Here is a 22,962-nt window from a genome sequence, read left to right on the forward strand (position 1 = left end):
AAAACTAACATATATTATAATTGGTTTTGTAAGCTCACCATAAATTACACAAGTACTCTAGCCTACATGGCAGCTATAATTTAATGCATGAATAAATGCACAGCTGTTCGCATTTGTACTCTGCTTCGAAAACATATATGAACGTGCTGTTGCAGTTTTAATAACTTTTGAGGCTTATTTTGCAGAGTTTTTATAAGCTGTTTGATCAGAAATAGGGCCGTGAAGACCGGTAACTCACAATGTTGATGAATCTCTTTTGTGTCTAAGCTTCTCCTTTTGTGTTTCTCAGAAGAAAGAAAATAATTGGAATGACTAACGAATTGAGCGTCAGCGTCAGTTCTGGCAGGCCAGGTAGTCAAGACGCTGCTATGTTATTTGTAACAACACTGTCCCGTCAGCTGATCTGCTCCAGCTGATCTGCTTCAGCTGAGCTGCATTAGCTGGTTAACTCCCCTCGCTGCTCAATGGCCAAAGCTCAAACAAGGCGCCCTATTTAAAGCACATTCGGTTTGCTCATACATGCTTGCTGCTCGCTACTGCTGCCCGCCACCTCCCCAGCTCCTCCTTATGCATAACGTGGCATTTTGCTTTTGTCATGTTGCCTGCTCTGTTCACAGGGGGATATTTTAGCTCTCAGTCCTAAACTGTGAGCGTTCCCTAATGCTGCTGCTGCTGGTCCTCTGACTCTCTGCTATTTCATGGTGCTCATGAAAGGTCAGAGGACTCCCTGAACAGAGCCATACCGCCAAATTTCAATTCAGGAACATCAACTTGTTTGCAATCTATTCAATAAAAAATTCTTAATTATTATTATTGTTTGTGTGTTCTTGACTTAATGGACCTGACAGAAATGAAGTAAATGACAAAATGCTAATTTTTGGGTCAAATATCCTTTAAGGCTTCTAGCAGTACTATTGTGGTGCAAAGCAAGAAAAAAACAAAAGTGTTTGACAATTTAAAATAAATCAAAGGCAATTTAAATATTTCTCACCCAAAGCAGATAACACTGTCTAATCTAACAAATCAATTCCTTGCAGCAATCAAGGCTTGTCTGGGAAGACTTGAAAGCCTTTAAACCTGCAGTATCTAATAGACAGTGTAATTTGGAAAGCCGCTGTAATATCTAAGAGCTGAGCCTATGAGGTCTATTTTAATCAAGCTATGTTGTTGTCACTTGCTTGAGTTGTAAATTTCCCCCTTAAAAAGCTACAAGCTACTTTAGCATTATGCTGACAGATTGATTGTACCAAAGAGAAGGTATACTTTCAAGTATTAGTCACTGTTCTCCAAGTTGGAAAACCGAAACACAGTTTGACCCTAGAACACAATCCCCAATGATTTGGTACTGCACAAAAACACCAAATACTGTACAAAAAAAATTTAATGTTTGAGCATGAACAAGGTGTGCAAAGTTACAACGCACAAAATCACTTCAATAGGAGTTATTCTCTATATCAGTGCGCACTGTTTCTGAACACCCTGAAATGCCTCGATTGTAGTCTTGAGCTTTCTTTCAGGAACAAACACTTTACAATATTCCTCATTTAAATAATTCCCACCCAAGATATACGCAAAATAAAGGTTGTGAGGCCTGGTTAAGTTGAGTAAGTAGTGTGTTGAAACTCACGGTTATGGTGGACGTGACATTTCCCAAACGTGCTCAAAGTGGTTGACCAATCACAACACACTGGTCCAGCCGACCAATCAGAGAACAGTGTGCTTTTCGGAAGGAGGGGCTTCATAAAGACAGGAACTAAACAGAGCGTTACTGACAGACTGGGAAGAGAAGTACTGCAAAAATGTCAAATATGTGCAAAATGATGTTTTTTGAACATTCAAGCATGAAAACATCTGGGTTAGGTATGTAACTCGTTCTCTGAAGGAGGGAACGAGACGTTACGTCGACATCACTGACGTATTTGAATCACTTCAGGGAGCCCCTATCAGCTTTGAGTGCATACAGAACGAGCCAATGCACATTGGCGTGCAAGATTTGTTGCATGATTTCTGCCCCGCAACACGGGTATAAATACGGAAGCTGATGCAGCGCACTTTGTCTTACACTGAAGAGCAGAGCCAGTGACTCAGCCATGGTGGAAAAGCAACTGTGGCGACGGGACGCAGCGCCTCCGTTCCCTCTTTCAGGTAACAAGGTTTACATACGTAACCAAGATGTTCCCTTTTAGTCGGTCATGTTCGGCATTATGACATTACGAGTCACAACATATGGGACCCAGCCTAGCACAGGTTCCACCAATGCATACGATTGTTAGGCCTGGCGTCAGATGCTCTGCAATGTCTGACTGCCAAGGGTGACGGAGGAGCTCAACAGGGTTCGCCAAGCGGGAGCTTACTGGAGAATTAAGTGCATGTATCCGGTCCATGGGGAGGGGAATGACACAGCAAGCCGGGTACTTTGGTGTTACTGGCTATTTGAAGCGAGCACATGGGACGAGACCAGCTACACAGAGGCTATAGAATCTAGTAAACATGTTGGGTGTCGCCCAGCCCCCAGCTCCACAAATATCTGTCAGCAAAGCGCCAGCACCCAGGAAGAGGCAACACTCCAAGTGGGCCAATCTCTGCTTGTTAGAGACTCTTGTCAGAGTTTCTCTTCTGCTGGCCTCTGATGAAGAGCTGTTCTGAGGTCCTGAAGCTTTGCAATCTGTCCATGTATAGCCGCAGAGTGTGGACGGGACAGAGAAAAGCCAGGACTGGGTCTGCCTGCCTCTGCTTGCAGTTTCACCACCTTGTTCCTGAAGAGAGTGGTGGGAACCATGGGCACATATTAGGGTGGACCGAATTCTAGGCATGATTCATTGACCGAAAATGTATGCAGGTCCCCTACCCTCTTGATGGAGGCCAATGCATTCAGGAGTTTTTTTTAACTCTGCTGACTGCAAAGGCTCAAAGGGTGCTCTCTGCAGTGCCATAAGCACCAGAGATAAGTCCAGAGAGGGTACTTCCCCAAGGACTTACCATCAACTGCATCGTGATGTGTGGCGATAGCGGCTAAATACACTTTGAGGGTGGAGGGACACAGCCTTCGCTCCCACCCATCTTGTAGAAAGGAGAGCACAGAACTGATCTAACATTGCCAGAGGTCTTCCCGATGGGAAGAGCACCACTCAACAAACAGGTTCCACTTGAAAGCATAGAGGCGCCTCATAGAGAGCTGTCGCAAGGAGGGCTGTTGCAAGGAGAACTAGTTCTGGGAACCAGGTCTGGTTGGGCCAATATGGTGCAACTAACAAGACCTGCTCCTTGTCCTCCCTGACTTTGCACTTTGGGGCCCTGTCCACAGACCCATCCGGTTGAAGAGGCATCCGTGAAGACCACAGCATGTCTGGACACTTTTTCTAGGGGAACTCCTGCCAGTAGAAATGAAGGGTCCGACCATGGGCTGAAAGTTTGGGTTCTGATAGTACAGATGAGCCAGTGAAACGGGCTGGGAAGCACTAGCCAGGCTCCCAGACATCCAGCAAGCGGGACTGTAACGGTCCCCGTTTAAACGTCTAGGATAAAAGGGACACGTAACATAAAGGATGGACAACGGCAGGAGTGCTTTGTAAAAGTAATTTATTTAACAGAATTTACTCACAAAATAAAGAAAGAGATGGGGAGCGCAGTAACTGTAAGGAAACTAATCAAACTAAAGAAAGGAGTCTCCCCACTTTAAAACAAAAGTATAACTAAATAATAAAAGACAAAGTGGCGTGAATAGCTTGTGGCGTCAGCTGCTGGCAGAGAGAGACCGTGTGTGATCCGCCTTTCCAGCTTTATGTCCCAGCCTCCCCGGCTTAACCAATCCAGAGCTGGGGAAAAAGGAAATCATTAAATACAAATAATGCACTCGGGCTGCAGACGTACCTGCAGTGGGGCAGCGAGGCGGAATGCAGAGACCCGACTCGGATGGCATAGCGGTCCGGGGTCTGAGTGCGGAGTGCAACACTTACCTGCTTCCGCTGGGGGCAACAAGGGTGTGTGGAGACCTCTTGAGTGTGTCCTGAACACAGCCAGCACCCCCCCGCTGGCGGGTATATTGGAAATATAGCTCTTTTGTTTAAGTTTGGCGGAACACAAATCAAACAAGAACAAAGGATTCAGCCCTGGCCCTCTTCCGGGGGAAGGAGTGGTGCTGCAGGAGAGGAGAGGACTGTTGGGCAAAGCTCTTGACTGCATCACCGAATAGCCCAGCCTGGGAAATGGGGGATTCCAGGAACCAATATTTATTGGCCTCCCTCATATCTTCCAAGTTGAGCCAGAGATGGACCTGGACCACCATGGTGGACATCGCCCAACCAACAGAACGTGCATTTACTTTCATCGCCCAGAGGGCGAAGTCCGTCGCCACATGCAGCTCTCTCAAGAGCTCTGGGTCAGGCCTACCCTTGTGCATGTCAATGAGCGCCTGGGCCTGATGCACCTGTTAAGATACCCATGGCATGCGGGGCTGAAGCAGCCGGGGCGGGATGCTGAGAAGCAGGGCAGCCCACCCAGAGAAACCAATCATCCAACCTAGAAGGTTCGGGACATGGTGGAGGATTCCACAACATAGCCGTCATTTCTGGGTCAGGCTCGGGCAGAGCTATCTGCCCAGAAGGCGACAACGCAGCTGAGTCTTCATCCCCTGATGACTGAAGCTCTCCTTCCGATGCAGCGATCGAAATCTGCTCATCAGCTGGAGTTCTGAAAGAAAAGGTTGGACGTCCACTTTGAGGAGGACCAGGACAGTCTCCGAAGCTCCACCAGTTGCAGCGTTACAGGTCAGGGGCCCACGGAGATGCACTCGGCGGGGAAGCCCTGACCATAATCCTCCGGTCAACCTGGCTATTTGCCGAAGTAGCTCTTTTCTGCTGGGCAGAAAAGGGACTAGATCGGAGTATAGGTATTGGGACTCCACCTTCTCTGAGGTATGAAAGTCTCGACCTTAAGGCAGAGTTAGTCATGTTCCCACAGTGAGAACAAGAACTATCCACAAAAGCTGCTTCCACAGTATTTGAGAAGTCATCTAGTGACAGGGAACGATTGCATGCAGAAACGCGTCACACTTTTTGGGAAATAAGCTCTCTCAACTTGCAGCGGCACATATACAGGTGCACACTCCAAAAGGAACGCCCTCACTGAACCTCACAGCTGTACTGTACAAAAGTCTCTTTGAAGATGCCCTCTGCCCTCAATTGCTGTGATAACAGCAGTTGTTTGAGCTCGCGACCACCGCTGAAAGAGACTTTTACTCTGTACACTCTTCAGAGACAGGAACAAACACATCTGCTCGGCTCCGAAGTGAAGAACAAAGTGCGCTGCATCCGCTTCCGTATTTATCCCCGCTCTGCAGGGTGGAGCGCAAGATGCAAACCTCACAAGCCACAGTGCATTGGCTCATTCTGTATACACTCAAAGCTAAAAGGGGCTCCCAGATTTGATCCCAATACATTGATGTAATGTCAAACGTGACCAACTGAAAGGGAATCTATTTTAGTAGACTCCAAAATCAAAATCAAGGACATGAAAAAGGACATAATGGTTCCCCTCTTAAATAAGAAAAGTAGATAAATAGGTTTATATTGCATTAATGCATTTCGTTTTAGCAGACTTTTTTTAACGTTTAGTAAAATATACTAGTTTATTCCAATCTCTATATCTGTCTTAGCAAGCACATTGTTTTCATACAGGATGTACAGGGAACCTCTGAGAAGGGCCAGTGTGACATTCAGTTGTTAAAACCCTGTCCTCTCCTCTGGTAACTTTATCTTTAAGGGGCTTAATTTTGATGAACCAGCTTCAGGACTCCTCGCATAGAATCCACGGCTTTATCTCCCCCGACTCACGTGACTAAACCTTACATGAAACACTCTAATCATGCTCCTCCTTAACTCTGTTCCAAACTATCTGAATTCAAACAGCTAAGTGATTCAATTCAAGGACTTCATTAAACCAGAAGCTTCTAACTCTGTTAGCATGTGTCCTTGTGTGTCATTGCTTCAATGCACACCTCTAACAGCACAAGCCCGAGCAGGCTCTTATTAATCACTGCTAACATGCTGTCTGCTGGGATATTCACAAATATTTTTAATGCCCTGATTGGAGTCTCCACAGATACCAGCACCTCATCGGCTCACTTTGAACAGATCCCCTGAGAATGGTGGGCATTGTACCTGGCAACACCGTCTGTTTTAAAGGGGCTCTAGGTCAGTTTTTTATGCAAAATATACAATGAGCAGGGCTGGACTGGTAATCGGGCATACCGGGCATTTTCCCGGTGGGCCAACGCACTTTGGGGCTGATACATTGGTTTGTCTTCTGAATTGCCAAAGCGAGAGAGACCTCCCCTCCTCCATATTAGGCGCTTTTTTAACTGCAAAAAGCGAATATCCACACAGTGCTGCCGCTGACAAACGTGTGCTGCGTTTCTGCTGCTCTATGAAGTGATGAACGACACTTTGACGTTGTTTGATACAGTCGTGTGATATGGGAACATTACAGGTTCTGTGGTGAATCAAGCTGAAAACAGCCACGACCATGTAAATACATGATGAGGTAAATTGGAAAACGCCAATACACATAACTACAAACTTGTCAATCTAGCACCACCACACCTTTATAATAATTTACCTTGCAGCTACGTACAGTGAAGAAATGGGGTGTTTTTTGTTAGAAATTTATAAAAAATATTGCTATTATTACTTACATTAAATATTGCAGAATATAAATCACTTTTATAGATGCTTTTTTTGTATTTTCTACGTGTTTACAATATTTTTTATTATAAATGTAATAGTTTATTATTTATTTATTTATTTATTTTAAAACCATGTAATGAGGAGCATGGTTTTACCTGTGATGATCTTACAGTTTAACTATAAATAACATTTCATTTGGGTTAAAGGATAATTCAACAAAACAGCCTGGATCCCATGAATTAAGGACAAGGTTTTTTTTCTCTTTAAATGTTTTATGAACTTTTTAATTGTTCAAATGTAATTTAATTAAATGTTATTTCAATGAGAGCCTCATGAAAGATATATATCAGTGTCTTACATTAATTAGGTGTTAACTCTAAAATATATATATATTTTTAAATGGGTAGTCAACCCTAATGTAATTCCAAAACTGAATGAATTTCTTTCTGTGTAACATAAAAGAAAATTATTTGAGTCTTTTTTTTTTTTTTTTTTTTTTCATACAATATTCAATGGTAGCCAAACCAAAATGGTTTGGTTGCCAACATTCTTTAAAATATCTTCTTTTGTGTTTCACAGAAGAGAGTAAGTCAAACAGGTTTGGAACAACTTGAGGGTGAGCAAATGATGACAGCATTTAATAGCAGTACATTTACTTTAATGCATCCTAGCTCAAAATCAGTTCTTTACTGTCAAGTGCGTTTCTGTGTGACAAAAGTGCAATATTAAATATGTTAACTGCATTTGCAGTAAATTCAATAATATCCATTATTATTTGTCCCTGTCCTAGTTTTATTTATTTACTCGAATTTAAGGCCCTTACTCAAGCAAAAACATTCACGGGTGAACTCATGGGCCTGATGGGCTGGGTTTGTCCAGGGCCGAATTTTAGCCCCAGTCCAGTCCTGGCAATGAGTGATAGACTTTATAATGATACGTAATGTAGTTCCAATTGTAGGTTCGGGAGCCTAAACACTGTCAATCATCATTACGAGCGTATATAAGCAGCAGTCACTACGTCATCCCAGTGACAATTCTTCCAGCATCCCTCCTCCCCATGTCCTCCTCTGTTTCTCTTATTCTCCTGCTGCGCAGTCACAGTGGTACATGTGAGGGACAAATACAACACCGACCAAACATCACATACTGCTTGTACAACAACAGATGACAACAAGCACTGCAACAAAACAAAATCAACAGAGACCAGAGCAAGAACTTTACATTGTGTCAACATTAATTATATTAAAAAACAAACTATCTAAGAAATCAGATACTACAAACACCACGGATATTCCATATCATAGCAACCCAAGCGTCTCAACTGAAAAAAATACGCTTAGCTGGCTGGCATTTCCAGCTGGAAAAAATGCTTTGGTCGACACATGTCTTTACTAAGATAAGACTAAATTAAGTCATTTTTTTCAAAGGTCAGTGAAAAGCAGTGCTTAAACCTTCAGACGTTGTTTATCCACACCTGATTTAGCTATTTTCTAGCAAAAGTGATGATCTATCCATTTAGTCGTATCTGACCCTTAGTGACCTTATGAATAAGCATTATACATGCTGCCCTGTCGAGCACTGCTCCTTTCAAATGTTTTTTGTTCATATCAGTGTTTGAGTTGAATGTGTCAAGCCAGTGTGCTCGTTGCCATCTCCTTATGTGGCCATAGTCAGTCAATTGCAGTCTAGTGACGTCAGTTTCTAGTGACGTTCCTGGTTTTATTTGATCCAATACTTCTATATTTGTTTTCATGTTTATCCATGGTATTCGTAACAATTTCCACCAGCTCTGAAATGCACCGATTTTTCTTCTATCGTCCTTTCTCGCCAACTATCTCACCCAAAGATGATGGTTCTGACTAATCTCCTTTTGGTAAGTAGAGTGATTTTTTTTTTCTTTGCTCTTCGCTCTTCCATATCAATCAATCACACTCTTGTATAATAAAAACAGCTCTTCTAGTATATTAATATGACCTCATGCGTCTCATGTGAATGAACAACATTTTAATTATATTTGTTCATTTTTTGTTTGTTTGTTTTTCTTTAAGGGATAAAGATTTTCACAGTTGAAAAAGGTTCACCTTTAGGGTGTGTATGCATGCAGGTGTGTTTGTGAGTGTTACCAATGTCTGCTGAGGAGTCTCTGTTTTCCCTGCTGGAGCTCAGTGCTGGTAGGAGGGGCTCCATGTTCATTATGAGATGTTTATGACTGAGTGAAGTAAAGCTTCTGCTTTGGCCAAACTGAGACCTGAAACACACACAAAAGCAGACACAGAAAGACAAACAATGGTAAAACATAATTTGATAAAGATATGATTTTTTTTAAATAAAAGAGTTTGATACTATATACACTAAATTGCCATACTATATTGTTATCTGGAGTGACGAATCACGCTTCTCTGTCTGGCAATCCAATGGACGAGTCTGGGTTTGGTGGTTGCCAAGAGAACGGTACTTGCCTGACTGCATTGTGCCAAATGTAAAATTTGGTGGAGGGGGGATTATGGTGTGGGGTTGTTTTTCAGGGGTTGGGCTTGGCCCCTTAGTTCCACTGAAATGAACTCTTAATGCTTCAGCATACCAAGACATTTTGGACAATTTCAGGCTCCCAACTTTATGGGAACAGTTTGGGGATGGCCAAAAATTCCCATAAACACACTCCTAAACCTTGTGGAAAGCCTTTCCAGAAGAGTTGAAAGTGTTATAGCTACAAAGGGTGGGCCAACTCCATATTAAACCCTTCGGATTAAGAGTGGGATGTCATTCAAGTTCATGTGCATGTAAAGGCATACGCCCCAAAACTTCTGCCAATATAGTGTATGTCACAATACAAGACATCATCAACAGACCTGTTATTTGTACCTCGCTTAATACATCTGATGATTTAACAGATCACAGATCTTCTAATCTTGATTACTGATATCTGGCTAATTTGGTTCTTCAAACGTATTTGCGGATCTGATTAAAATATCTGGATTATTTTGTCTGAGATTACTGCACATTCTCGTGTTCATTGGAAAGGGCAGACATATCGATACTCAAAAACATGATCAGCAATGCAGTGATTGGCTGGTGGCAAGACAGCAACGTAGTGACATCATTTTTAAAAAAAGAACATCACACACCTGATTAAAAAAAACTTGCTGAATTTCTGGACCTTTATAAGGAAACAGCCAAGTGACCAAAACGTCAAAAAAGTTATAATAGATATTTTGTTATTATACAAGCTACTTATATGTCCTAATTGAACTAAGTCATAATCCTGGTTTAATCTAAGCCCTGTCTGTAAAACCAGGCCTAAATATACTAAACTGATGAAAAGTTCATTACAAATGTATACTTACACATTTATTTAAATAAATGTTTATACATTTTAATTGAATTGCAAATTACATGCAATCAAATGTCCAAATGTTTTTTATTATTATTTCCATATTAAGTATGCAAGTGTAATTTTAAAATGTAAAATGTAAAAAAAAACATTACAAGGGTAATGAGGTCATTTCATACATAAGTCTCAAAAGCACAGTGTCAAAAATAGAATTTGTTTAATTGTGAGGGTCAGCGTGAGGATGGAAAATTTTCACGCTAAACTAAATTATAGCTGTTTGGTCAAAGAAAGCTTAACTAGATTACACAGTAAATGGATTTTATAAAAAAAAAAATGCTAAGTGGATATTATGGCCCTTTTAAACTCGATCCCCACAACCTTCTAACCCATAATCAGTCTGGCTGAGTGAAGCGTCTTCTAGATACAGTAAGAAAAGTGCTGGTAATATATATTGAAAATGATGCTGACCTGTGTACAACAGGAGGTTCTCTCTGAATCTTTGAACTGGCTTCAATCACTTCTTTAGCCACCCGACCACTGGAATTAAACCAGAAACAATCATTTGATCCACTTAAATAATGTGAAATAAAATGAAACATAAATAATAGGAAAATAGTCATATTTGCATGTCTGACATATGATTTACTCCAATCAGAGAAGAGTGCATGCAACCAAATCATCTCACCTGTAGCGAAATCGGCTTCCCTTGAAAAATATACTGCTGCTGGACACCGTCTTTATCTGACTTGACTTTGCACATCTAAATCACATAAATCGGAGAAATGCAATAACATTTAGTTATGACTGAAATCGTGTTGCTTATGTAATTGCCTTACACAATAAACTCGCAATTCTGACTTTATTTCTCGCAATTGTGAGTTTAAAACTCGCAATTCTGAGAGAAAAAAAATTCTAATTGTGAGACATAAACTCGCAATTGCAAGAAAAAAAGTCAGAATTGTGAGATAAAAAGTCGCAATTACCTTTTTGTTTTTCATTCTGTGGGGGAAAATATGATCTGTCCTGTGACACAATTGTGCATTAGCTATTTGCTCAAATGAAGTATGAAAACTTCTGTGTTGGAATGTTCCAATGTTTTTTATCTGTGTATGGCAATGATTTGAATGTAAGCATGTGTGTTTACCATCTTCCACTTCATTTTAAACTGTCTTAAAACCTAATTATGTAGCTTTTGCATTGGTGTTAATGCGTCTTACTGAAAGTATGTATGCTGTGTGAAAGTATGTATTACACTGTAAAAAATCCAACTCACAAAAATTTTGACAAATGATTATGTTTTAGTTAACTGGACAATTAAATGTAAAAAAAAAAGTTGGCTTAACCAATGAAAATAAGTTGGTTCAACAATCGTTGGACCAACCTAGTATTAATTGTAAATTCCATTTGTAAATGCAAGTTAACACGCATACAAGTTGCAAAAAGATAACAATGCATTCTGGGTGCATCATGCAAAACTCATCCATGGCTCCCAGAATGCATTGCGGCATGAAGCATGTCACCATTGTTGAGATTCATAGGCCGAGTAAGTCTCACAGGAGGTCAAAGTGCCTAGTGTGCAATCGGTTTTAAACCTTTTCTGATTAAAATCGTGCTGGCTCTTTTCTAAAATCACAATTAAACAAAGTTAATAGTATATTGCTCATATTAAACTATTAAATCAGTGAATTAAGCCACTACACAATGATTATATTCTTATCATCAAGCAGCCAACAGCATCTGCTTGTGTTTTCTCTTGCTTTTCTTGCCATAGCAAACTCAGTTACAGTGGCCAGAGAAACACTAACATTAAGAAGTCGTCAAACTGTCAAACTAAAGAAAACACTGATCACCATGACGGTGACATAACAAAATAAACATGTTCAACACAAAATCAAAAAACTTTGAAAACTCAATCAGCTGAACAAAAGATCTTAAATTGGGAGACATGTGACCTTACTCAGTTAATTGAGTTAAGTGAACTACTTTGTTTAAAAGTTGAGTAAACTCAAAAAAGCTATGCAGCAAGTTGCAAATTTTAGGTTGTCAACTTTTCTTTTTTTTACAGTGGTAACACTTTATTTCGATAGTCAACTTATAGTCCGCTTTTCGATAGACATTCTACTAATCATAAGTAACTTTGAAACTACATGTCAAATATCCGTCATTAGAGTATTAGTAGACTGTCTGCTTGATATCTGCAGACACTTTCTTTTAATGCTCCCCAACAAATATTCTACTGACTATAAGTAATTTTGCAACTACATTTCAAAGTATTCTAATAAACCAAACCTAACAGTCTGCTAATACTCTAAAGAAAGTAGTTGCAAATTAATGAGAGTTTAGCTGACAACTTATAGTTAGCAGAATGTCTAAAGTGGACAATCAAAATAAAGTGTAACCTTAAGTTTGAATTGTAAAGAGCTTTGGACTTTCTGTTTTAAAATGTGCTTTAGAAATAAACGTGTTTTGCATTGTGTGTGTATCTTTATTACCAGCATATCTTACATTGTATGTCCTGTAAGCGGGACCTTATGGAGTCTGTGCCTGCTGTTTTTTCTAGCTTACAGACAGCAGTATTCTCATTTCCATTTAACACTTTTTGCTATATATAAATCCATTCAGCATACTTCAGCAGATTTTCACTCATAATCACTGTGTGGCATGCTCATGAGAGCAGTTTGTCGTTGATTGACTGATGGGTGTGTTGTTAATATGAAGACAGGGATAACTGCCAGTGTCCTTGTTTGATGTGTGCAGGCCTGCTGTCATTAAATCTCTTAATTAAAGGGCTTTCAACAGTAATGTGATACCACTCACACATAGTAACTAGAGATAGAGAAAGAGACATAAGGCACTTATATCAGGGTCATTCTCAGGAAGCGGTGCCATTCATGTATCGTGTTTGTCCCCATGACCTTATACTGATAGAATTACCAGGATCCAGAACTTAGTCACATTATTATATAAATGTAAGTTTGCCATTTTTAAAAATGTATATTTATAGGTTTCATTGAAAAAGGGATGCAGTGGTGTAAAGCACGCCGCTGGACTCTAGAGCAGTGGAGACGTGTTCTCTCATGCTTTCACAATGTATTTTTTATTCTAAAATGCTTTATGCACTTCCTGTTCAACTCTGTTATGTTGTGACATCTCTTTTAAAATAATGATTTGAGGAGTGAAATCATAAAAAACAAAGGTAGGTTTCCATATTTCATTAAGTAACTTGCATTGTTGCAGTAGTCTATCAAAGTGAAACATTCCTAAGAATATGACTAAAATAATAACTGTAAATTAAGTGGTGTAATATATTATCAGACTTTTTTCACTGATCTTCAACTCCAAAAGATTTTGTATTTTACAGGGTTGAAACAAAAAACAGAAAAATCATGGGTTATAAATATAAACATACAGTACATACATACTTTAAATTTAGTTTAGCATAGCATTAGTACTGTTTTCTGAGAATGACCCATACAAAGTTTGCAAGATTTTTAAATGCGTTTTAAAAGTCTCTTATGCTACAGTAAAAAAATAAATAAAAAGTAATATTGTAAAAAAAGAATATATTTCAAATAAAAATTAAAAATTTAGTTTTTTTAAATGTAATTTATTCCTGTTTCAAAACTGAAATTTTCAGCATCATTACTCCAGTCGTTAGTGTCACGTGATCCTTCAGATATCATTCTAGTATGATGATTTGCTGCTCAAGAGACATTTATTAATATTATCAATGCTGAAGCTATTCTGCTTAATATTTTTTGTGAAAACCATTGTGTTTTTTCAGGATTATTTGATAAACAGAAAGTAAAAAAAACTTTGAATGTAACTGTATAAAAACACCAAACCACAAGCAAATTCTAGAGAGAGAGAGAGAGAGAGAGAGAGAGAGAGAGAGAGAGAGAGAGAGAGAGAGAGAGAGAGAGAGAGAGAGAGAGAGAGAGAGAGAGAGAGAGAGAGAGAGAGAGAGAGAGAGAGAGAGAGAGAGAAAAGGACGGCTCTCACTTGTAAAATGCCTGATTTTCCACAGCACATTTCCACAGGTGTTTACAGGCTGCTGGTGTGGAGGTGTGGAATGTCAGAACCAGTTTCTTCTGCAGAGAGATGAAAAGGCAGAATGAATAACTAAGTGTGGAATCTAAGCAAAGGTAACAACAATCAACTTAAGTGAACGGGGAGGTAAAAGGACATAAAAAGATCTATAAATTACACTGAGATGGAATCTGAGCACAATGTCATAAATAATGAGAGCTGAACAAAATGCTGACCCAAATCTGTGTGCATGTTAGTGAGAGTGATGGCCTCTGAGTGTATTTGCGGACAGCAGGACGGCTTTACCGGAAAGAGTGCAGGGAACATGAGAGTGCGGATCAATATTCATAACGGCCCAGACGGTCAACCAGTTAAGCGACACTTGGACTGGAACGAACACAATGTACACTACACTTATTAACCTTCATTTACACTACAGATACTGCAATAGGTTTTTCAAGGACATATATTAGTGTAATAAAGGAGTAAATCACAAGGAGCTGTGCATCACCATGATTTTACAAAGATTGTGGTTAGTCACAACGAATAATGAAAGTCTCAAATGAAATGACCAATAAATAATTACATTTATTATGATTAATAATCACAATTAACAATTCTCATAAGTAATATTGTTCATTTGCCTGTTAATTGTATGTTTACAAGAGTTTAATGGTTTGCAAAAACTCAAATCTGTCTCAAATCGCGCTTGCATCGTGCTTGCATCGCACTTGCATCACGCTTGCATCGCTTTTTCTCTTCGAGCTGAGATGTCACAGCAACCCAGTGCGTCATTCAGTACTCTAGATGCGCAATGCTGCAGTCGAGACTCGAGACCTCAAATAAGGTAGAGTCTCCTCTGCTATGCCCTGATCTAGTTCCTCCGAAAAGCCAGGGTGACAGTGAGTACTTCATTGTACACAAGAAAGGTGGTGGGTTGTGACCAATCTTGGACCTGCAAGTTTTGCAACAGGGCCCTTCACAACCTCCCGATCAAAATGCTAACACAGAGATGCATTTTAGAATGCATCGGTCCCCAAGACTGGTTTGCAGTGATCGACCTAAAGGACGTGTACTTTCATGTCTCAATTCTCCCTCGGCACAGACCGTTTCTGCATTTTGCGTTCGAGGTACCCAAATTCTCAGTAAAAGAGGGCAGTGTGTGATGCTATGCCTTGCCACTCTCATCCCCCTCTCCTATCGCCAGCAGGCAGCAGCATGCGGTTCGAGGATGCTATGCCTTCTCATGCACCCCCTGCCCAACCGTGGAGCCAGGTAAGTGTTGCATTGCACACTCAGACCCCACTCCGGGACACTGTGCCTTCCGGGTCGGATACCTGTCCTCCACGTCGCTGCTCCACGTCTGTGGTCCCTTTGACCTCACTTGTATGGTCCCTGGGAGCCTGGCTAGAGATTCCCAGCCCATCTCACTGGCTCATTTGGACCATCAGATTCGGCTATGTGATTCAGTTTGCCCGCCATCCTCCCAAGTTCAGGGGCATTCAGTTCACCTCCGTGTTGACCAAGGATGCTCCTGTCTTACGGGCAGAAATCACAGCCCTACTGACGAAGGACGATAGAGCAGGTCCCTCCAGCCGACATGAAGTCAGGGTTCTACAGCCCGTACTTCATTGTACCCAATAAAGGCGGTGAGTTACGACCAATCTTGGACTTGTGAGTTTTGAACTGAGCCCTTCTCAATTCTCCCTCGGCACAGACCGTTCCTGCGCTTTACGTTAGAGGGCCGGGCATATCAGTACAAAGTCTTCCCCTTCGGACTGTCCCTGTTGCCTCGCGTCTTTACGAAGGTCGTGGAGGCAGCCCTCGTTCCCATGAGAGAACATGACGTTCACATTCTCAACTACCTCAATGGCTGGTTCATTCTGGCACAATCGTGAGAGTAGTTGTGCTCAGACGGACATGGTGCTCAGACACCTCAGCCAGCTGAGGCTTCGGGTTAGCTGGGAAAAGAGCAAACACTTTTTTCTCGGTATGGAGTTAGACTCGGTCAGCCTATCAGCACGTCTCACAGAAGAACGTGTTCGCACGGTGTTCAATCACTTGAATTGACTCAAGAGCAGGACAGCGGCCCCACTGAAACTATTTCAGAGGCTCCTGGGGCATATGGCATCTGCAGCCGCAGTAATGCTGCTCGGATTGCTTCATTATGAGGCAAATGTCGCAACTCCCCTGGGATGTGAAGCAGTCGCTTCGTACCATTCACATCCTGGGCCTGCTCATTCGTGCAACTGATGAGCTCTCACAACCGCCTGCGTTTCAGGGAGAGTGGAGACTTCATCCCCAGGCAGTCCAGCTGATTTGGAGGCACTTCAGGGCCACACAGGTAGACTTGTTTGCTGTACGCTAGTACGTGGAACAAACGCAGAGCTTTAGGACCTGAGACCAGCTCTTTATCTGTTATGGTGGCCAGCAGAAGGGAAAGGCTGTCTCTTAGCAGAGGATGGCCCACTAGATTGTGGATCCATCGTCTAGGTGTACCAAACCCAAGGCATGCCGTGCCCCCTCTGGTTGAGAGCTCACTCTACCAGAAGTGCTCCTTCCGCAAGGTGCCTCGCTGACAGATATAGATATATGTGAGCTGCAGGCTGAGTGACACCCAACACATTTGCTAGAATTTATAGCTTTTGTGTAGAGCCAGTATCCTCCCATGTGCTCGCTTAAACAAGCCATTAAAGAGCCACTATTATGCTATTTTAAAGTTTCCTAATTTAGTTTTGGAGGTCTCCACCAACAGGTTTACATGCATCAAAGGTCAAAAAACAGTTTAATTTTCTTATAATATACATTGCACATCACCACAATGTTCAATGATTCTCAAACGACTCGATGGATGAATCAGTCTCTCTAAATCCCTCCTTTCCATGAGCCTACTCTGCTCTTATAGTCCGTAGTCCGCTCTGTCGTCCCAGCCGGTGGTGACTTCCCCCTAAAAGGCCGAAGCCACCTCAGAGACCTTCCGTATATAGCACTGCCCTAATGGCCATTCCATATGTGTAACTTCCACATGACACCTCCCTACGGGTAGGATGTGGCCTTTCCCAGTGTTATCCAATAGTCTTAAGCTTGGTACATACTCCGCAAGAACAAAAAAATGTGTTTGTTTTCTCGAGGCGGCAAGAGCAAGAACAAAGTTCCTTCTGGCCAGGACATTCCATACTTCACGAGAAAAGCAGGTGCCGAACAGGTGCCGGACATCTGGGGAGTCCTCAGAGGCCTTGCCCACTTTAAATTTCTGGCCAATCACACAATAGTTCTCGGACACCCACAAGAAAAAAATTCTGCTCAGATGATGTGTCGAGAACAAGCTGCGAGAACTCCCAAACCAGGGCTGTGAGAACAAAATGACGTAATTTTGTCCTCGCAGCCCTGGGAGCGAGAACTTTTTTCTCTGTTCTTGCGGAGTATGTAATGGCCTTTACTGTATGGGTCAAGCTGAACAGGGATCCCCAATTCGTTGGTATGTTCCGGCGTGACATTGAACGTGACCGACTGAAAGGGAACGTCTCGGTTACATATGTAACCCTCGTTCTACGTCACGCCGGACCGTACCAATGAATTGGGGATCCCTAACAAAGCGCCACTTTTGCTGCCCCTTCCAGCGCCCAGCGTAAGCCTCCAAATCCACCTACTGGGGTGGAAGATAGGCCAGGGATTATGCAGAGAAGGCCAATTACTGCTTATTTTTGCACCGGAACTATGTTTTATAATTCAGCATTAAGGAATGGAATATGTCTCGGATTGTCTTTTTTCAATCTTAAAATCCATCATATGTGAATTATTATATGCTAACAATTTTCATAATCTAAGTATTTCATAAACAGCATTTATTTGAAAGAGAATAGAATGTAAAAGTCTTTACTGTGACTTTTGATTAATTTAATGCATCCTTGTGGAATAAAAGCATTGTTTTCTTTCAAAAGAAAATCTTACTGACCTCAAACATTTGTACGGTAGTTAACACAATAGCTAATGAAATTGTATTTCACATCATAAATGTTTCTATATTGTGTTTTATCACCACTAAAACGCTATATTAACGGTTCAGAAGGACATGATAATTATATGTTAGTTTAATCATCATGCATGAGAGGACGAAAGCTACATCAGTGCTGTAATGAAAATGCATAGCGGTATTGGTTTTCTACTGGATCGATAGGCATCAGATTACCGGTTATCTCGTTAACATGCTTGAGATTACAGTGGAGTGAATGTGCTAAACTGGCAACCAAACTCTGAGACAACCTGAGCCCATCAAATATATGTGCTGGATTATACGTCCAGGTCTGAAGCGGAGGTGAATATGTATGTGTTAGATCAATGTGACCGAGATATATATGAGGTCTGATAAAGTGCTGTAAAAAACAGAACTGTCAGGAGAATATGTTCCATTAACCCTATGCATGTGTAATCTGACCCGGGGATCAATAGATGGAGTACTAAGCAGAACAGTGAATCCAGGCAGAAATCAATACAAACCACTTCCAGCCCGTTTAGCATCAAACTGCCGCCCCCTGCAATTCACTGCTGTATGTTCAGACTGAGCTTAGAGTCATATCATTAAAATAAAGCAAAATGTCAGAGTGCTCCCCCATGCTATGCTCAGAGAGATCTGAATTTGACAGTCAACTACTCATTTGGACTTAGAGCGGACATCCTGCAGTAAACTAACTGTGCTTACAAATGGTGTTCTCAAACTGTGGTTCACAGAGAACCCTCAGGTGCTACGAAGCACAAACCTAAAACTAACACTATTGAAAAATTATAAAATACAAAAACATTTTATTTAAAGGCGTGGATTTTTGTATTATTTTATAATGTTTCCTGAGGTGTGCTTATATTGTTAGTATGATTTTTACATCACAAAATGTCATAATTTAGAAATAAAAGGCATTTTTTCTTTCTTGATATTAGCCCTCTGGTCTGAATGCTCTGTTTCAAGGGGCGTGTCTGCTGTGAGACTTCAGTGAAAACGCCCACTGTTGTGATTAGCTGACATCTTTGCATTTGAAATGAGTATTAGATTATGTGGCGGAGGGGGCGTGGTTTAGCAAGGTCGGCAAGCGCTTCCACTGGAGAAAGATAGCTGAGAAAGTTATATTGTACTGAGTTGTTAAGAGCGCTGTGAGTTTATTTTGTTTGTATCTGAGAGTTCTGAATCAACACTAGTCCCAGCCACGCCGACCCTGTCTTCTTCCTCCTTATTCTACGAACTTTGTAACATGTGGAACCCCTCTCGAATACTTTTACTAAGTTTTTTTTTAACCATTACAGCTGTCGAGATGAACGAATCGTGAAAGTATTGATTATAGCATTCTTTTTAGATCTTTTCCCATCTCATGAAAGGCTACAATGACGCGCATTGAGTGTACAGACAGTCTGTTGATCATGTGAATGCAGTGATCTCATCATTGCAACGCTTTTTCTCTCACAAAATGCTTTCACCACAACTAAACAGCAAACACGACACTGATATGAATACAGTAAGAGCTTTGTCGTGCTGTCAAATCCATATGGTAAAAGTCTGTTTGTAAAGCTGTGCTGACATTACGAAACGGAATCCATTTTCTCCAAATTCTCTGGGTCGGGCAAAGCAGAGGAAGGGGAGGTAACCTTTCCCCGTATGACGACATACAGGGAAGATTCCAGATCGCTCGTCTGAGCTCTCATTTTCTCAAAGGCAGAGCAGGACACCCAGAACTCGGTTTACATCTATCTAAATTTCTAGCCACTTGGGGACCATATACAGGCTAGGGGAAATCATATTAATGTTAAAAAAACGTATAAAATGAAAATGTCATGCCATGGGACCTTTAAATTGTTTATTTTCCATGTTTTATTTCTAATCTCTGGTTAATTTGAATAAATCTTTATAAGTGTTAGGGTTATGTTAGTTTGCCATGGACTCTTAGTTTGCTTTTCCTTGTTTCCTGCATTTTTGTTCCAGTTTCCTTTGTTCCATAAGTTTCCCGCCACTCATTTATTACCATGGTTCTGATTATATTCACCTACCCCTCCTTGTTATCTCTTTTTTTATTCAAGCCATAAATTTGGTTCTAGTTTCACCCTGTAACACTTTATTTTGATCGCTTCCACGCCAGACATTCTACTAACTATAAATAACTTTGCAACTACAGTAGAAGGTTGGAAAAACACGGGTTACGGGTTGCCTGGAACGCGGCATAACATTGCAACTACTTGTCAACTTATTCTACTAATCCAGACCCTAGCATCTAACCCTGACCTAAGAGTCTACTAATACTCTAATGAGAGTTAGTTGACATGTTGCAAAGTTACTTAGTAGAATGTCTAAAGTGGGCCATTGAAATAAAGTGTAACTAAAGTGTAACCCTAGTTTTTGTCCAGTATTGTCTTTACCACTGTTTGTAAAGCTGTTGTGTTTGTTGTGTTTTTGATTAATAAAGTTAATACGGCTGTGATTATATTCACCTCGCCTGCTTCTCCTCTGCCTTCACTTCACCTGCACGTAACAATAAGATTGCGATTGTAACATTGCAATGCAAAAACTGTGTGAATACATTGTAAAAATTGTCTATTCATTACAGGAAAGCACTGTCAAAAATCTGGTAACACTTTACTTGAAGGGGTGTGCATAAGACTGACATGACATCTTCATAATCATGACATGACACATGTCATGAATATGAAGGAGTTTTTATGCATGTTTATGACAGCCAAAATTAAACAGTAAAAAACGGTTAATTTATTAATTGTAAGTTACTGTAAGGGTTATGTTAAATTGTATTGTGTTTTCATTCATGTGCCTATGTTTCCTTGCAGTTTAGTCTTAGTTTCCTTGGTTTCTAAATAATTACACCTGTCTCATTTAGTCCCCTTGTTCACTTCTGTGTATATAAAGGGGTGAGTGGGGCAACACCTAATGCAGGGTTAGTTGAAACACACATGGTTTAAAACTTTCCACACATGCCAGCATGAAGAAACAGTGTATTTACTTGTTGCCATATCAACACTATATAGAGGAAAAATCTTTGGAAGATATCACTGAACATTTATTTAACTTTAGCAAAAGTAAATTTCCTACTTTAGTAAATTTTTCATCTCTGTATTTTGTGTTTATTTAAAATAAGACAAATCTGATGATATTTTAATCTTGTATCTGTTATTTAACAGTTGATATAGTTATTTAAGTTATTTTTAGTTCCAGTTGCGCAGGTGGGTCATGTTGTAACACTGCGTTACAATGAGCCCCATTTAGAACTATGCTATTATATTCTATACTTTTATGAATTCTATTGAGAAACTACAAGAAAAATGTGAATAATGACTGAGAGTCAATGTTCAGAAGTTATTAATTATTATTATGTTTTTAACTATGCTGTATACAGTAGCTGTGTTTTGTGTCAAACTAAAAAAAAAATAGTTTATTTTAAATTATTAAACAATGCCATTATTGTATCTGAAAAAGTTAATAATTGTATTTTTTTGACAAAATATTTTAGTTTGTCTTGTTTTTTTTTGTTTTTTTTTTTCAGATAACATTTTAAGCTGCTATTTGGTCATGTTACAATGTGCCCCTCACATGTTACAATGTACCCCACCTATGGGGCATGTCTCATTTCACTTCCATTCTTTCGGGTTAAATCAAGAAAAAAGTATACAATGCATTAATGAAACAAAACCACATAATTGTACTAGACGTGTGCAATTAATGTGGGGAAAAATACATACTCTGAACCACAAGTGGATTTACACAAACTAAGAAAGTCAAAAAGCGTTAGGTTGTGCCCCGCTCTCCCCTACTTCCTGCTTTGTTCAGTTAACTATCAATCTCCTGTGATCTCCTGCATACTGGATTGATTATTAAAGACTTTGGGATTAGTACTTATTCATGTGTGTTGACTAGAAGACATGAAAACATAACAGTTACCTTACGATGTTCAATAAAAAACTGTAATTACTTAGTTATTAATAGTACTCAGTACTTAAATGTATAATGAGTGTAACAAAGACACCTTCAAATAAATTTTGTAATTATAAATGTTAAACACAATGCTGGAATGCCAGATGGTTGCTTAATAACGTTCACACTTAGTCTTTGTAATATTCTTGTTTTCAAAGTCTATGTGATAATTTGCTAACTTGTCCATGAGCAAAAAATACTAAAAAGAAAACACTGAAAAAAGTAATCGCACACATCTCCTCGATAAGTCACACAATTTGAGGTATTATTCATGTCAGTGCTGGACGAGGTCTTTAAGGTCTGGTTAAAGGCCTGACTCAATAATAAGCATTAGCAATAATACAGAAATAATTCTGTGAGATTTGAATAGCAGAACAGGTCAGCCATTGCTCAACCTCATATAGTAAACAGTCTGCACTCCAACGCTTCTGAGTGGAACAGTGTGTATCACAGACAGATGTGTGCTTGTGTGAAACACAGTCACATGTCCAGTATAAGTAAACACACACACACACACACATCTGTTCAAGTGTGTGTGAACATGCAGATGCAGACGCTGTGAGAACAGGTTCTTACCGTTCACACAAACTATCATAGTATCAACTCAGAAACTTTCAGACTTGCATGGGTGGTGAACCAGACAGACGATGACATGATGTACAGAATTAACCAATTACACACACAGGTTTAGACATCGAACTACACTTTAGTTTCATACCCATCATATAATATGCATAACTTCAGAAGCAACCTAACAAATATGTAATATTTTAAACAAATGGTTTTCAATCTTTTTGACTCAAAGGCCTAATAACTTTTCCAGTTTGCAATTTACAGAATAAGGATTCAATTGAAGGATTTTTAAAAACATTTCACTCACAATTTCTAACCAATAAAAGTAATCGTACATGAGCCCTTCTGGTTGAGAACCACTGTAATAATTAAATCAGGTTATAATA

At 40.2% G+C, this 22,962-nt stretch overlaps 1 protein-coding gene across 2 annotated transcripts in view; it reads right to left on the reverse strand.

Moving 5' to 3' along the window:
* Positions 1 to 22,962, reverse strand: part of frmd3 (FERM domain containing 3) — a gene marked incomplete at its 5' end in the record, with an annotated part of 102,446 nt that overhangs the window by 21,024 nt on the left and 58,460 nt on the right. For both annotated transcript variants that reach the window (XR_013817351.1, XM_079827689.1), the window contains 4 exons: positions 8,807 to 8,931; positions 10,483 to 10,551; positions 10,700 to 10,774; positions 14,017 to 14,105. Coding sequence is in view for 1 of the 2 variants with exons in the window: in XM_079827689.1 (XP_079683815.1) it covers positions 8,807 to 8,931; positions 10,483 to 10,551; positions 10,700 to 10,774; positions 14,017 to 14,105 (358 nt within the window). The remainder of the gene's footprint in view (positions 1 to 8,806; positions 8,932 to 10,482; positions 10,552 to 10,699; positions 10,775 to 14,016; positions 14,106 to 22,962) is intronic.

The sequence above is a fragment of the Gobio gobio genome (genome assembly GCF_949357685.1).
Source record: "Gobio gobio genome assembly, chromosome: 10".
NCBI classification, from domain to species: domain Eukaryota; kingdom Metazoa; phylum Chordata; class Actinopteri; order Cypriniformes; family Gobionidae; genus Gobio; species Gobio gobio.